This window comes from Saimiri boliviensis, chromosome 4 (genome assembly GCF_048565385.1).
Source record: "Saimiri boliviensis isolate mSaiBol1 chromosome 4, mSaiBol1.pri, whole genome shotgun sequence".
In the NCBI taxonomy this organism is placed as follows: Eukaryota; Metazoa; Chordata; class Mammalia; order Primates; family Cebidae; genus Saimiri; species Saimiri boliviensis.
In genome coordinates this window covers 40,271,048-40,288,459 of record NC_133452.1, presented here as the reverse complement: position 1 = coordinate 40,288,459, position 17,412 = coordinate 40,271,048, and the positions used below count along the sequence as shown (strand labels likewise).

At 36.6% G+C, this 17,412-nt stretch overlaps 1 protein-coding gene across 7 annotated transcripts in view; it reads left to right on the top strand.

Annotated features, from left to right (window-relative positions):
* The window catches only part of LAMA2 (laminin subunit alpha 2), a 625,652-nt gene that overhangs the window by 585,771 nt on the left and 22,469 nt on the right, over positions 1 to 17,412 (top strand). For all 7 annotated transcript variants that reach the window (XM_074397494.1, XM_074397493.1, XM_074397490.1 and 4 more), the window contains 5 exons: positions 1,109 to 1,229; positions 4,664 to 4,840; positions 9,800 to 9,948; positions 15,205 to 15,381; positions 15,612 to 15,780. In XM_074397494.1, the coding sequence (XP_074253595.1) occupies positions 1,109 to 1,229; positions 4,664 to 4,840; positions 9,800 to 9,948; positions 15,205 to 15,381; positions 15,612 to 15,780 (793 nt within the window). The remainder of the gene's footprint in view (positions 1 to 1,108; positions 1,230 to 4,663; positions 4,841 to 9,799; positions 9,949 to 15,204; positions 15,382 to 15,611; positions 15,781 to 17,412) is intronic.

The following is a 17,412-nucleotide window of genomic DNA, read 5'->3' as shown; positions in this document are numbered from 1 at the left end:
GACTTGATTTTCTAATCTGCTGGCACATTTGCCCCATTTTATGAAGTAGTGTGCAAAGGTAAACGTTCAAGTGTATTTTGAGTATAAAAGTCACTTTTCAATTTGATTGAAAAATGAAATGTATGGGTTTTTGCATTTGGTTGCTTTATTTTGTTATTGTTCTAATATAGATTACAGATTTGGTGTCAATTCATAAAATAAACTAATCTATAAAAAAAATCTTTTTTTAAATTTTGAGACAGGGACCTCACTCTGTTACCCAGGCTGGGGTGCAGTGGCATGGTCATAACTCACTGCAGCCTCAGCCTCCTGGGCTCATAAGATCCTCCCTCCTCAGCATCTCCAAGTAGCTGGGAGTCTAGACACATACCAACATGCCCAGTTAATTTATTTTTGGGGTGGGGGACAAAGACAGGGTCTCAGTGTGTTGCTCAGGCTGGTCTTGAACTCCTGGCCTCAAGTGATCCTCCCTCTTCAGCCTCCCAAAATGCAGGGATTACAGGCATGAACCACTATGTCCGATCACTAAACTTAATTTTTAAACATCTGCTTTTAGATTATTTAATCCAAAACAGTGTTTCTTAGACTTTATTTTACTTAAAAGCCTTAAAGAAATATGTAATATTATTTTTCAGCTATCTCCCAGGAAAAAAGCCTCAGTTTAAAAAATATTTTTCAAAATAAACATTTTCAGATTTTTTTCTAACTTTTGAGCAATATAAATTTTTTGGCATATAGTTTATTTATGCCGCCTATGCAGTTATGTTCTCTTTGGTGAAAAAAAAAGAAAACTTAATTCATTACACATAAAAAGCATTAATAAGAAGTCAGTTAATTCCTGTACCTCATGTTTAAACGCCGTGGGTGAGATTATTGTTAAACGGAGAAGAAGAACTACAAAAAGACTCCTTCTACAAGCTAGTATTAACATCCAATTAGATCAACCAGTAGATAATGGAAACCAGAGTTTGCTGTGTATACGTGTGCACAGCTTGATAGACATGTGCCTGCATGTGTCTGCCCCATAAGGCTTCCTTCCAGTAGTCAGAGACTACACTACCATCACCCTAATGATATTGTTTTTGCTTTCTATTTGACTATTCAATAGGCCAGAAGTAAATTTGAAGAAATATTCCGGCTGCCTCAAAGATATTGAAATTTCAAGAACTCCGTACAATATACTCAGTAGTCCCGATTATGTTGGTGTTACCAAAGGATGTACTCTGGAGGTTGGTCTGTTTTTGATGATTCTCTAAATACATTTATGTCAGATTTCACTTACTTAGTATGGCTGCTTCTACAAGGATCAGTCTTTTGTTGATATATTTTAGATTTCTACTCATCCTACTCTTAAACGATAAAGCAAGATTAACGTATTCTCTAAATTACAATGATAGAAATGGTATTATGACGTCTCAGAATTGTGATCCAATTTTCCAAATGTATACTCTTCATAGCCCGTATCATTAATATTAATCTCTTTTCTGTTTCTCTCTTTATTTCCAACTCTACTTTTCCTTTTTCCTCATTTTTGGCATCCATTTTAGATTTATTTTACCTTTATTGTGTTGCATATAACTTTATTAGCAACCTAACATTTTTTCCTGGAACCATTCAAGTTTACAGCAAGTGGTAATTTACACGGTAACCATTAGCACAGAGCATGTTGTCCACAACCTCGAAGTCTAGCTCCCTTGTCTGTGAAATAACATAGACTGGGACCTGTGACATCCAACTCTGCAAAGACTTGTGTTTGACATGCTGCGAAGTCCTTTGTTAGCGGATATCCTCAGCATCTCTTATTTGATGCTAAAGCATCCTAGCATTCCCCTATTTTCATTTAACTATTTTGCACTATTTCTTCAGTTGACACCGACCCATATGTGAGAAGGATCCAGGTCATAGCTCTGCTCTTAAAATATCTATAACCAAGAGTCAATAGTCAACAACAAATATTAGCCAGAATTTTATAGAAACTCAATAGTGATGAACTTGTTTTTAAAATGAAAATATTAAATATATCATTCTCATACATTTTTAATTATCCTACTGTAATATAAGTATTCATTTTGGCTGCTGCTTCTAATTAAAATTATCTTAAACCACTCCAATAGAATTCAGGGAAATGAAGGGAAAATGTGAGTGAAGGAAAAAGTGAGTCCAGCACTTGAATGATGAGGTTTAAAGACTGGAACAGAACTTTCAGGGTCTTCATTGCTCATACCTACAGGTCCCAGTTTGGAATAGGCCATAGACACCCACTCTGAGAAGTCTGGGAATAATAAAAAGAAAATACATTAAGAATGAAAACTCTTAAGGACCCATACTGGCTTCTTAAAGAAAGTTTTACTGCGAGTTTTAATTTTCAAAGCCTAACTCTCATTCACATTCAAAAGATATATACACAAAGACGGAAACTGTCCAGAAAATGAATAGCCTCTGCACGTGGAAATTATGATTCCATAAAGGCACTTTTCAGTAACCAGAAGTTATTTTGCAACTAAGATATGAGGCAGAAATTTGATGTGGATAGATACTGAAAAGTCTGCACAGTAGTTTTGTATGAACTATCTAAAACTCCAAGGTTTGAAAATTGGAATAGAAAACAGATTATATATTTTACCAACTCTTGTGTCATTTAACTGATCTTGAAATACTGTGGGAGGAAAATTGCCTACATTAAAGAAGTCCTTGCTTTTACTCCAACAAAATCTAGGACTTTAAAAATGAATACTTTAAGCACTTTCAATTCCTAACTATGTGGGCTTGCTTAAATAAATGCTAGGACATTCATAGAGTAGAAAGTCCTCCTGCCGTTAAAAGTGATGGACCTAGAAATAGAAATTCCATTTGACCCAGCAATCCCATTACTGGGTATATATCCAAAGGATTATAAATCGTTCTACTATAAGGACACATGTACACGAATGTTCATTGCAGCACTGTTTACAATAGCAAAGACCTGGAACGAACCCAAATGCCCATCGATGATAGACTGGACAGGGAAAATGTGGTACATATACACTATGGAATATTATGCAGCCATCAAAAACGATGAGTTTGTGTCCTTTGTAGGGACATGGATGAACCTGAAAGCCATCGTTCTCAGCAAACTGACACAAGAGCAGAAAATCAAACACTGCATGTTCTCACTCATAGGCGTGTGTTGAACAATGAGAACATATGGACACAGGGAGGGGAGCACCACACGCTGGGGTCTGTTGGGGAGAAATGGGGGAGGGATGGGGGTTGGGGAGGTGGGGAAAGATAGCATGGGGAGAAATGCCTGATATAGGTGAAGGGGATGAAGGCAGCAAATCACACTGCCATGTGTGTACCTATGCAACAGTCTTACATGTTCTTCATATGTACCCCTAAACCTAAAATGCAATAAAAAAAGAAGCATCAACTCTAAAAAAAGTTATAAAGAAAGCAGAGGATAAAGATGATTACAAAGTAAAGTAATAAATTTTATAATGTTAAACTTAAATTTTAGAATGTTATAATTTATCTGCTTGTTATCCTTTTCATTGTTTTATTCTGTATATTCCATTTCTGGACCTAAATGAATCTCAGGAAAACATACTATGTACAATGCAAATATCCATAAACATCCATGATGTGAAATACATAATTAAATAGACCTATAAAGAATGCTTTCAAAATTAAAAAAAAAAGTGATGATCTACATTTACTGACAGAGTGATATCCTCCACATATATAAGAAAAAAAACACATTAGAAATAAACATGTCTATCAGATTTATTTTAAATATAGAGAGGAGGAGAGAGGATGGGGGCAAGGCTGAGAAAGAAGGGAAGGAAGGAAGGAAGGAGAGAAAGAAGAGAGAGAGAAGGGAAGGAAAGAAGGACAGAAGGAAAAGAAAGAAAGAAAAAGAAAAAGAAAGAAAGAAAGAAAGAAAGAAAGAAAGAAAGAAAGAAAGAAAGAAAGAAAGAAAGAAAGAAAGAAAGAAAGAAAGAAAGGAATGTAGAATGCTTCTGCACAGCATTGAGATTGGGATGGGGAGCTAATTTTCTCCCTTTTGCACCTTTTTTAGAGTTCTACTTGAAATGTAACTGTTTTAATTTTATACTCAGCAACGACAATGGTATTACTTTAATTCTGAGAAAAAAACTAGACTATACGGTGTTTGGTTTATTAATTTTTAAGGCTTCTGTCTTATCACTGAGAAAAGAAAATGCAGACAGATAATGGTCATACCCATCTGTAAGACATAAACAATTAATTGATAGGGTTTGTTCAAGAGATATTAGTTATAGTGTTTACAAGGGAAACTTAGGGAGATTGATAGACATATATATCTGCCTGTGTCAGTTTGGCTTAAATCTTTGGTTTAAACAGACAGAAAAACATATCTAACAGTGATAATCTTTCATATTTAAAACCAAAAGTTCTAGAATAAAAGTAGAGGCTATAATTGTGATTTTAACCCAAACTGCTCAGAAGATTTGAAGTTATTATATAACTATAAGTAATATTTCTTCAACTGCTTTTAAGCTCTCCAGGTAACTGTGGGTTTTCCTGCTTTCTAAAACTACGATATATTTCATAATCACATTAAACGCGTTGAGAAGGGTGAATGAGGTGGAGAATTTATTTAAATTTTCATTTCTAATGGTTTCTACTCTTCCTTTGCTCGCAGAACGTTTACACAGTCAGCTTTCCTAAGCCTGGTTTTGTGGAGCTCTCTCCTGTGCCAATTGATGTAGGAACAGAAATTAACCTGTCCTTCAGCACCAAGAATGAGTCCGGCATCATTCTTTTAGGAAGTGGAGGGACACCAGCACCACGCAGGAGAAAACGAAGGCAGACGGGACAGGTACCCTCACACCTAGTTCATGACGCATCTTCCCTCGTGCTTATATAAAACAGTTAACTTGCTTTCCTTTATTTCTGCTGTCACCTCAGCTAGCAGGGACTGAACATTCCATTTTTCCATGCTGGCCTCCTATTTCTCTCGAATCATCTCCCCAGGACAATTGTCCTCTCTAGGATGTTCCTGTTGGTCAATTGCAGGTGCAAAGTCACACTCATATTTGCACCTATGTTTCATATGGGTTTAACATATGCATATGTAAAGAGGACAGCTGAAAATATATTCACATTATTTTAATTTCTATTGTCTCCAAGTCCAATTCCTTATCAGATCTGTAGATATTCAGCTACGGTCCCTTAAATTTAAATAATTCCTCTAAGATCATTTTCCCAGTTGCATTAGCTGAAGTGACACAGTCTGTTGGGCCTGACCCATCCCGTCCTCACTGGACACAAAGAAGGGCAGAGAATGGAGCTGGGAGAGAGCAAGTAGATCACAACCAACACAGACATGGACAACTATAGCCCAATAGCATTCAAGGATGTTAAGGCCTAAAGAATATCAACCAGCCAGGTACAGTGGCCCATGTCTGTAAACCCAGCACTTTTGGAGGCCAAGGCAGGAGGATCACCTGAGCCCAGGAGTGTGAAACTAGACTGAGCAACATGACAAGATCCTGTCTCTAAAAAATATATTTTTTAATTAACTGGGCATGGTGGCACATGACTGTGGTCCCAGCTATTGATGACTGCTATTCAACTATTCACCCCATCACACTCTAGCCTGGATGACAGAGTGAGACCCTGTCTCAAAAAAATTTTTTTAAAAAACAGTATCAATTTTGCAAGGATATAAACTTTAGTATTTATATCCCCATTTGATTCCATTAAAAGCAATCCTTCAACTGCCCAGATTTAAGCATCATACCTCTTATTGCCTTGGTATTCTTTAATATCTTCAATCACATTTTTTAAAATGTAATTTTCTGTTTAATTTAGTTTTTCTCAGTGAAAGCGTTCATAGAAATTACTTAGTCTGCCATAATCAAAAGAATAGAATTACAAATATGTTGTTAAATATGCACATACCCTTGTAAACCAGGTCATGGTATTTGTGATTATATGTTTTTAAAATCCATTTTAGCATGTAACATGTAGTGATCAATAATATCATGTAACAAATCTTATTTATTTTTCTACAAAATAAAAAGCCCACACAAAATATTTGCAAATGGAGCCCAAAGATATATAACCAGAAGTAACTTGGACTATTTCAGGAATGCAGAAGTGGTTTAATATTAGAAAAACTAAAAATCGTATAATCTTTTCAGTAGATGATAAAAACATTTGGTAAAATTTAACAGTCACTCATTATTAAAAAAAATACTTAAGTAAACTAAGAGGAGAAAACTTCATTAGCCATCTATAAAAAAACTATAACAAGTATTCCTGATTTAAAAAATTATAAGCATTTGCTATAAAACCAAGCCCAAGAAAAGGATGACTATTTTAACTGCACTGATCTTAGCTAGCATAGTAAGAAAAGAACAAGTAAATATAGCACAAGAACAAGAATAAAACCAAATATATGATTTAAGAAGTATTATAAAAAAATAGACATAAAGCCCATATGGAGAAAATTATAAGATTTCATTGAAAGATATCAAAGTATTTCTCAATAATTATAGTCAATAAATTGTTATAGTCAACATGTTAATGAAGATATTAAAGACTCAATATTTAAAATGTCACTTTTCCCCAAAGTGGTATGTAGATTCAATTTTAATAAACATATCATTTGGCTGGGCATGGTGGTTCATGCCTGTAATCCCAGCACTTTGGGAGGCCAAGGCACGTGGATCACCTGAGGTCAGGAGTACGAGACCAGCCTGGCAAACATGGTGAAATCCCATCTCCACTAAAGATACAAAAATGAGCTGGCCATGGTGGTGTATACCTGTAATCCTAGCTACTCGGGAGGCTGAGACAGGAGAATCACTGAAACCTGGGAGACAGAGGCTGCAGGGAACTGAGATCATGCCACTGCACTCCAACCTGGGCAACAGAGCAAGACTCCATCTCCAAATTAATTAATCAATTAATTAATTAATTACCACTTTATCTTTCTGTGAATCCTGACAAGCTTATTCTAAAATTTATATCAAAGATGAAATTCCTAAAAGAATATTGTAGTGGGTCTATTCCACCAGATATCAGCACATTAGAAGCTAGAGTTTTGTATTGTGGAACTATCATGTTGATTTATGTATGACTGTGCAAATAGGAAATAATTGAGAACCCTGAAAATACACAAGCATAGATGGAAACAACATTTGACAATAAGTGCCATTGTATTTTATTTAAAAAAAAAAAAAAAAAACAGTGAACTGTTCAGTGAATGATTTCAGGGCCATTGGTATTCATATGGAAAAGATGAAACTAAATTTCTTTTTCATATCAAACCAAAAAAATTAATTCACAATGAATTAAAAGTCTTAAATATGGAAGGGCAAAAACCATTAAAATTCTTAGAAGAAAATGTGCAAGGATAACTTTTGACTTTAGGGAAAGAAAGGAAGGCTTGATTGAACAAAACAAGATTATAGGTGGAACTTCTTTAAAATTAAACTCTTTGGCCACCAAACAGCACAAAACACAAGCCTCAGTCTGGAAATGTACAGTACATATAATCTACAAGGAATATGGTCCTTGTCCCCAAAAGGGGAAAAGCTCACTGCAGTTTACAGTGGGATACCAAAATCATACTGGTTGATACAGTATTAGAAAGAAAACTTATTGGAAAGATATAAATCAAAGCGTGCTCTTGATCACTGCTGGTAGAAAAAGTAAATTTCAAAAGCCACTTTGGAAAACTATTTGGCACTAACTTGTAAAACTGAACATGTGCATAATCTCTATAAGCTAGCAATTCCACTCCTGGGTATAGACCCAAATTTTTGCACATGTGCATAATAAGACATGTACAAGAATGTTTATAGAATATTCTTTGTAATAGCAGAGAAACTGGAAACAACCCAAATGTTCGTCAGCTGAAGAACAGAGAGGCAAACTGTGGCACTTTTGAGTAATGAGATCAAGCAATAATAAAAAGGAATAAATTATAACTAAACATAACAACTTAATAAATAGAAAATAAATAAAAAATGAAAAATGAGATATGATACCATTTTTGTAGATTTCTTTTACAGGTAGCACTAAACCACATATTGTTTACAGATACATGAATTTCAAAAATATTTTTTAAAACTAAGTTAATAATAAAATTCACATTTGTGGTTACCTCAAGATGGAGAAACAGGAAGATAGTATTAGAAAGAAATTCATAAGAGATGCAATGGTATTGTTTCTGAAATTTGGTGGTAGATTTACAGGTATTCATTTTATGGTACAGTGTTAACACAGCTTCATTGTTTACATATCACTTATATTGTGAAGAATATATCAAATAGTCATAATAAAAATATTTTTGAAGAGTAGAGTGAGAGGAGTGTTATTTCATTTCATCCTACACATAATAAGCACAAAATAAATATAATATACAAATGCCCACTTAATTTTTTGCCTTTATCTTGAAAAATAAACCTTTTTCTCACTATTTAAAATGATAAGCTAGTTATAATAAGAAGACCAGATCTAATATTCTGAAATAGATTTCCACTAAAAGATATTTAATTCCTTCAACATTGACAGATATTTAAACACTACCTACTGGCTCCAGGTTTCTCCTCCTCAAGACAAAAGAAATGAATGTGAATCACCAGCTTTCAGGATAGTGCTTAAAATAAAACAGATTCCTATTAAAACAATTACAATAAGAAAACACTAAGTACTATAGTATAAAGTAAGTTAAAATGGCATTTTAATGTTTTAACATCTTAATACTCATATCTAATTTATAAAACATCATAGTTAAATGGTATCTGAAGGAGGTAACAATGTTAAATAGTGTATGCCTGTTAGACAGACATAGATTTAGATTCAGTGCTGGTTAAATTGACATGTTTTGATAACAGTTTTGATACCCTTAGAGTTATTTGTGATTCTGTTCAACTAAATGGGTATAAAATCTCAAACAATCCATGAGCTAAGGAATTTTTAATTGAGTGAGTAGTTTGTGATTTCCCTTTGACAGATGGCGAGCCCTTATCCAGATCCTCAAAACGTTTTGTGGTGGACACGTAACTACATACACGATTTAGTAAATTATTGGAACATGATGATGCTTGATGGAAATTGTTTCTACCACCGTAGATGACTCATGGAGAGCTGAGCCATCACGGTGTGGCACGTGCGCCCTACTCCATAAGAAAGGGAGAGCACGTGGCATCAGCTCTGGGGACAAGGACTGCATTCAGGCTCCCTGGGGTTCATGATGGGATAGCAAAACCGTTCTGGTTGCTATAGTAACAGTAGCAAGAAGAAAGCAGGCATGTTTGTGGATGAAAAATTATCTTCCTTCTTTCCAAACGTGGGAGGCAGGTTACATGTTTGTGATAACAATCTATTCCACCAGCTCAGAGAACAAACTGAAGTCTAAATACCCAAAATGCCATGAGGTTGAGAGTCAGGCCTGATTCTCAGAAGCTAGCTGTCCACTTGTGAATATAAGGGAGAGGGATTTTGTCGACACCCTTTGTCTCCTGATGCGTTTTGTAAGTGAGAGGACCAATACGAGCACAGCTGTTACTTTCAGCATCACAGATCTGCTTTGCAGAGAACTGCTATGTTAATATACCACTTTCCAGATCATCTCACAAGCAAAAATGGTAAATGGCTAGAAAGATATTTCTAGCTGTTTTCAAAACCGTTTAAGAAAATAAAGTCTTAATTTGTCAGGTAAGATATCAGAGCAGATGAACCTGTGGTTCTGCCAGGGAATCTCTAAAGCTAAGTCATAAATGAGGCTTCTGTTTAATCTTCAATAACCACTTGCTGTTTGCAGGCCTATTATGCGATATTCCTCAACAAGGGCCGTCTGGAAGTGCATCTCTCCACAGGGGCACGAACAATGAGGAAAATTGTCATCAGACCAGAGCCGAATCTGTTTCATGATGGAAGAGAACATTCCGTTCATGTAGAGCGAACTAGAGGGTAACAACAGCATTAGAATATTTATTATTGTAACTCAGGTGAACTGCCTTTGCTAGCATCAGTATCCATCAGTATCTGCCTGAACCTCTGTGTGTGGACCTACTATGCATTGCAAAAGGACACAGTAGCTTAATTCCCTCTTTACTCTTCATACTTCGGGAACCTCATTTGCCTGATCCCTCAAGAGTTCTACCCTTAGCATTTTTATCCTGTGCCATTATCTCTACCTTTAAAAAAACCAAATGCATCTTCTGAAGCTGTAGATAAGAAAAATCCCTCCTGCCCCTATCAAACAGGACCTCCTCAAATAAGGTATGCACACAGCAAAATGCACAAACAGCTCAACTGGAGCCAGCAGTCTTTGGTGGCTGCTATCTCATTCGGGTTCCAAAGCCGTTATGGCAGCTGCTTAGCTGTCACAGACACAGAGTGTGGCAGCAGCCACAGGACCTACTGAGCCTATTAAGTGCACATCTTGTCCCTGTCCCCCTTCCCAAGGTTTCCAGGGGACCCACAGACTGGCTTCCTGAGGGAACAGAATCAAGGGAAGGGAGGAAAATGACTGCATCCCTGAGACTGGCCACCTTTCTACAAATCTCCCAGAATGCTTGCCCCCAGCCAGCACTAGGGGCCAGGGAATTGGCTTTACTCATGCACAAACTGATGACTTTCTTTAGAATACTGCAATACTTAATGCTTACTGTATTAGGAAAGTCATCTGTATTTTTCATCAAAATATTGTATGACAACTCAGAGAGATAATTAGTTTAGAATGACAATTAGAGAAAAAGGAAACAGAAGCCCAGAGACTTCAGGGGCTTTAGACCTCCAAGCCAGCAAGCCATTTATCAGACTGAAGGCATAGAAAGAACTGGAAATTCAATTTGATGAGACCTCAAAACACAGAGAATACTTTTAAATGCAACAAGTATGAATATGTAGCAGTAGTTCAAGCAAGCAGATACTATCCTCTAGTGAAAGACCTACATTTACTAATTATCCTCTCGTGGAAAACATTTAGATAAATAATAAAGATTTCTTACCTTCTAAGTAAATAACAAAGCTTTCCTTAGATTTTTATTATTATTATTTAGAGGATTAGGCTGTAGGCTGAACTGATACCAAACATTCATGCAGAATGGCTACTGAGATGTTTAGAGATCATTATTAAGACAAATGAGGGATCAGTATTTGGACAACCTAAAAACGTTTACTAATCTAGTAGCCAGATATTGTAGTCTGGTCTCTGAGGAGAAATAAAAACTGAATGCTCTCATTTGAATCTTAGAATGCTTTAAAATACTGGTTTTACATGTCTTCTGGATTACATGTTAGGCCCTTTGACAAACTTTAATCCTTTTCATTGTGGAAAGGACTTTTTTAAAGATTTAGATTTTAGCCAGGCATGGTGGCTCGTGCCTGTAATCCCAGCACTTTGAGAGGCCAAGCCAGGTGGATCACAAGTTCAGGAGTTCGAGAACAGCCTGGCCAACATGGTGAAACCCCATCTCTATGAAAAATACAAAAAAATTAGCCAGACGTGGTGGCAAGGTCTTGTAATCACAACTACTCTGGAGACTGAGGCAGGAGAATTGCTTAAACCCAGTAGGGCGGAGGTTGCAGTGAGCCAAGATCATACCACTGCACTCCAGCCTGGGCGACAGGGCAAGACCCTGTCTCAGAAAAAAGAAAAACAACTTTAACTTTAAAGAATTTCAATAAGTAACTGCAGATTTGAGAAATTCGTTGACCAAAAATCACTCAAAATGTGTCATTTTGTTGAGAAAGAATTCTGAAATTCGAAATACATTACCCTGTTATACCAAGGTGTCCTTTTAACACATGCTTCTTCAAGAAGGGCACTTTGTTATGCCAACTTCACAGCTGTTGACCATCAGTCCAACCTTGATTTGATTAAGCTCCGTGTATAGTATATCACTGGAAACTGATCATTCAGTTAATTGGCCATATAAACAAACAGTTTTGCCATTCATTGTTAATTAAAGGATAATGTATTAGACATATTAGTGTGTAGTCACTGAACTCTGTGCCAAAACAAGAACACATTTGCAGCCATAATGGTTCACTCGGCACTCTAAGGTTAAAATGCAATCTACTCTATAAGCTAGTGCCACATTTAACTGATTAACCGGAGATCATGCATGACCATCAGAACTTCACCCAGAAACATTTTTAATGCTTTATATGCCTATTCTATGGCATGATTTGTGTCATATACTAAACAAAGGTGGTTTGTTTTAATTGTTCTAAATGTATGTGAGATCTGTGATAATATCCTTTCATCACAGATGAGAAAATATTAACTAACTTGCCCAAAATCATACACTACGAGTAACAGGGCCAGGTATTAAATGAGTTATATTTGACTTAAAAACCTCTGTCTATGCACAGCCAATAGATTATTCTTATGTTTTTTGTGTGACCCTAAAGATTTATATTACTTAATGTTGATTATGATATGTGATTATTAATTTGGAGATAACTGCTTTATCCCAACACTTTTCAGATCATGCATGTCAATCATCATTTCTTTTCCTAAAACCCTGGACAAAATGATAGCTTTAATACTGCCTCATAAAATAATTGGATTTTTACCAAATTGGTGGGCCAAACTTCTCAAGAAGCTGCTTCTTCCTCACCCTCTGCCTCTCTTTATTTCTCCTCCCTCATTCTCTCTGCTTTCCACCCCTTCATCTGGGGAAATCTACCTTCAGTCACTTTGGCGTCTAATTTCTTGGCACTACAGTGATCTCTGCCTTCTGTAACTGCTGTGTCCTCTGACCCTTCTCCTGGAGTCCACCTTGGTGGCCAGCACTTCTAACTGGACAAAAGCATCAAACTCTAAGACAGCCTGAAGTAGTTATGTAGACAAACAGGACAAGCAACTGAGCTGAGTTTTTCTTCTGGGAAAGCTTTCTTCACACAAGTACAGAAATAGGCTAAAGATAATGAAGTAGGTTGAGATATTTTAGGAGTCATTTGGGGTTTCCTGAATGAGATCATGATTGGAACACTGCAATCTAAATATTTTCTTTCTTAACATCCAAAGTATGTTCAAACAGAAAAAAAGATTAGATTTTATTTATCAGGTAAACTACAAATGTTAGGGCACTTATTTCTAGTAATATCTTCTTCCACATATGCAATCCAATTGATATGGCTTGAAAAAAATCTTAAACCCATATTCCAAACAAATAAGAAATAGGGTGTAAGTAATCAAGTAATTATGAAACTCTAAGAATCAGCCATTGACACTGTAAAAAAGTAAATAAATAAAACTGGCCTATTACAACACTAAAGTAATACAAAGTTTAATGTAACGTTTGCACATAGTAGGCCTCAGTAAAAAGCTCTTAAATAAATACTTTTTTAAAAAATGGAAAACACACCAGAATCATAATGGACATGTTGGTAATGTCCTCCTAAATAAAAACTAAATAAATGATCTAGATTTGATGTTCCTAAAAGTTAAAGATGAGCAGGATTTAGCTATCGTTTTCTAGGAATGGCTTTATTAAGTAATACCACCTCAGGGCAATCCCTTAATTAATATTTTCCACTGTTTGAAGTAGGTATTTTTATCTCCGTCTTATAAATGAATGAAATGAACCTGAGCATGATCAAATAGCTTGCCCAAGGTCACACAGCTAGTAAGCTTTCACACTGGTACTTAATTCCAGTATGTTCCTCCTGAAACCCCATGCTCATTCTCCATCACCACCCTGTGAACTAGTTTTACAGAAGTTTGGGGGCCCTCTATGATGGCCCTTGTGGTAGAACCAGACAACAGAAAGAGGCTGCACCAGAAAGAGGAAGGCCTCTAGCTTTTACAAATTGTAATCAAGAGCAGAGACTTAACTCTCCTTGGACAATCTTTAACAGAGGCTTACACCCCCCATTAAAACCCTTAGGAGGACTGTGCTATCATGTTGCTAAGAGGCTACTTTCAGCCAAAGGGGGAAAAAGTGTAAGAGAGGGGCTTCTCCGTGAGTCACATATACCCGGAAGTGAGTGGTTTTCTGAAATTCTCGTCTCATAAAACTACTGACACTCAGCAAGGAAGCTGAACCTCTGTGTTTTGCCAACACATTTTTCCACCCTTTGGTAAAGAAAGAAACCTCAACGTATGTCATTGCCCCCTATTTTCTCTTTGAAACTAAATTTTACCGGTCCTTTCTTCACTCCACTAGCAGCGAAATTTTGCGCCAAAGCAAAATCCATTTTTTGTCTCTTTCTTTCACTTTTGAATTCTCTTACTTGTAAAGTGCCAATTCAGAGCATCTTTACCCGGGCTTATTGTTTTTTTCCAGTTTCACATGTGGTTTTTCTTCTTTATAAAACAAAGCAAGAGGGTGCTTTAGGACTGAGGTTTCCCCCTCCAAGTACTTTGGTTTTCTCTCCAGATATGAAGTAAGTTTTCAGTAATTCATCCATGATCCTCAGGTTAGTGACTAACGCTTATTACTAACAGCACCACGATGGCTGTCCAGACTGAAACTCAAAACTTGCTTCTGGAACAAAAGAGAAAATGCCTTTGGTCATTTTCATCAGAACTCTTTGTCTCCTTCTGATTCTTGGCCCAGGGATCCAAGGATTACTGTAAATAAGTAGCATGAGCTTCTCAATTAGTGGTGTGTGAGTTATCTCTCGTAAGCAAATTAGGGAAATTAATGAAACAGCCACTAAGGAACATCATTGCAAGGAACAATTAGCAGAGTGTTCTTGCCTGCCTCTTCTATTCAAAAGCCATCAGCTACATTCTTTATAAAATGTGTTTTAAGTGCTTGCTGTTGATTTCAACAATTTAAGCTCTCAGGAGAACCGTTTGTTCCCTAGCAAGAAGAAAATAGCCAGCACAACCCAAGAAAGACCCCATGCAATGCTAACGCTGCCGATCCTTGTACAATTAGACATTACTGCACGGTACAGAAGCCTCAGTTCTCACAGGCTCACGTGTTGGGCTGCACAGTGCTGTTGTCATCTCTACCAGAGGCTCATGTTGCAGCGCGCCATGACCTGGTTTCAGTAAACTTTCAGGAAGAGCGAATGAGGGAGTCATGGGACAAGATCTTAAGAAACAACAACATTGGCTTAGTGTAGAATTCCCGACCATCCAATTTTGGCTCCCTTAAAATCTATGAGAGAGAGGGGTGAAGGGTGGCAGGAAAGAGTTTGATTTCCAACTGTGTTGAATGAGATGTGATTTATGCTTGTTGACTTTTAATATTTTACCAGCATCTTTACAGTTCAAGTCGATGAAAACAAAAGATACATGCAAAACCTGACAGTTGAACAGCCTATTGAAGTCAAAAAGCTTTTTGTTGGGGGTGCTCCGCCTGAATTTCAACCTTCCCCACTCAGAAATATTCCTCCTTTTGAAGGCTGTGTGTGGAATCTTGTTATTAACTCTGTGTAAGTGGATCTCCTTTTTACTACTACTAATCATTTATTTTTATCATTATTGGCATCGCACTGTCTACAGCCATGCAGGGGAGGAGGAAAACAATGAGGATCTTCGACTGAGATTGAGCAAAGCACACTGATGGACTTGAAAAGGACGGTGGGGATCGGGCTTAATTGTAAGGAAGCAAAAAAAAAATGAAAATGAAAAAAATCTTATTTTATTATATTCTATCTATCAGCCCCATGGACTTTGCACAGCCTGTATCCTTCAAAAATGCTGACATTGGTCGCTGTGCCCATCAGAAACTCCGTGAAGATGAAGATGGAGCAGCTCCAGCTGAAATGGTTATCCAGCCTGAGCCAGTGCCCACTCCAGCCTTTCCTACGCCCACCCCTGTTCTGGCACGTGTAAGTGTTTATATTATCCCCATTGCTTTCTAATTTTTACTTAGCATTCTGAGTCATTTCAGCAGGAAGATTATTCAGGAAATCTAGTATACTCTGCTATTCCCATTGAAGAACATATGCCCTATCTATCAAAATCTATTCTCACATCTTCATTGGATAACTTACCTATATTTCTTCCTTTAATTTTGTTTACAAAATAGTACATTTTCAGTTAAAATGTTGGAAAACACAGAAACATCCACAATCGAGAACAAAAGCCACCTATAATACCACTACAGAGGCAACCAGGCTGATTTTCAGTCCCTTTTATCTGCATAGTAGATGTCCTACCTCATATACAATTTGGTGCCCTGTTTTAGAAACTAGTAATACACCTAAACTGTTTCTAAACATCATATAAATGTGGATGTCTAATATGAGTTTACGTTAAGTATATATACACACAGAGACACACCACTATTTTATAGTATTGAAGGTCATTTAGCCTTGATTACAGCACGGGCTCAAGTCAGACTTCTGGTGTTCAAATCCCAGCACTGTAACTGACCATCTGTGTGAATTTGGGAAAGCGTCCTAGCCAATCTGTTTCTCAGTTTCCCATCCAAGTACTAACCAGGCCTAACCCTGCTTAGCTCCCAGGATCAGAAAAGATCAGACGCTTTCAGGGTGGGTATGGCCATAGACTATTTCTGTTTCCTCATCTGTCAAATGACGATATTAACAGCACAGACATCAAATACTTAATATCAGAGTTTTAAAAAATAATGTTTGTTCAATGACTCACATATACTGAACATTTAATAAATGGCATATCTACTATATGGTAATGATAATAGTTAGTACTTTGAAGGGCTTATTATGTACCAGCCCAGGGCTAAACAATTTTCATTCGATATTATATGTAATTCTCGTAGTAGCTCTGTAAAATGTAAATTGTCATTTTATTTTTAGTTGAGTTAATAAGAATTAGTTATCTTAAGTAACCAACCCACTCACACCACTAATAAAAGGCAGAGTAAGAATTTTACTCTGGTAAGTCTGACTCCAAAGTCTGCCTCCTTATCTCTGGAACACTCAGCCTTTCCAATTTATTCTACTTTTAATAGATCATGGTAAGCTATTGAGAGTGTTTCCAGTTTTTCACTATCAGAAACTGTACTCTGATGGGTACCTCTATGCATCAAACTTTTTCATTATTTCCAGTTATTCTTAAAATAGATAAGTAGATAGGGAATTATAAGCCAAAAGATGAATATGATGTATAAGGTTTTCAATACACATATGTGAATTGCTTCTTCCACAGGCCATGCCAATTTACATTCTTCCCACCAATACGACAAAGATGGTCACTCTCACTACTCTCTTTAGAGCTCGTGTGTTGTAGTTAATCCATGCCAGTAATGGGTAGAACATGTTGTCTTGAGTGCAGATCTTGAAAACTCTTGAATATCTCCTTCTCTTCCTTAGATTTATGATGGAATTAGTTGAGCAATGTGCTCCTTGCACTAGAAATAGTATTAAATGAGAGGCCAAATAACCATCATTCAAGAAAACTGGTTATTTACTCCAAGCATCCTTTCATCCTTTGTAAAATATGGATATTTCACCTCCCTTGCCTACCATATACTGTTA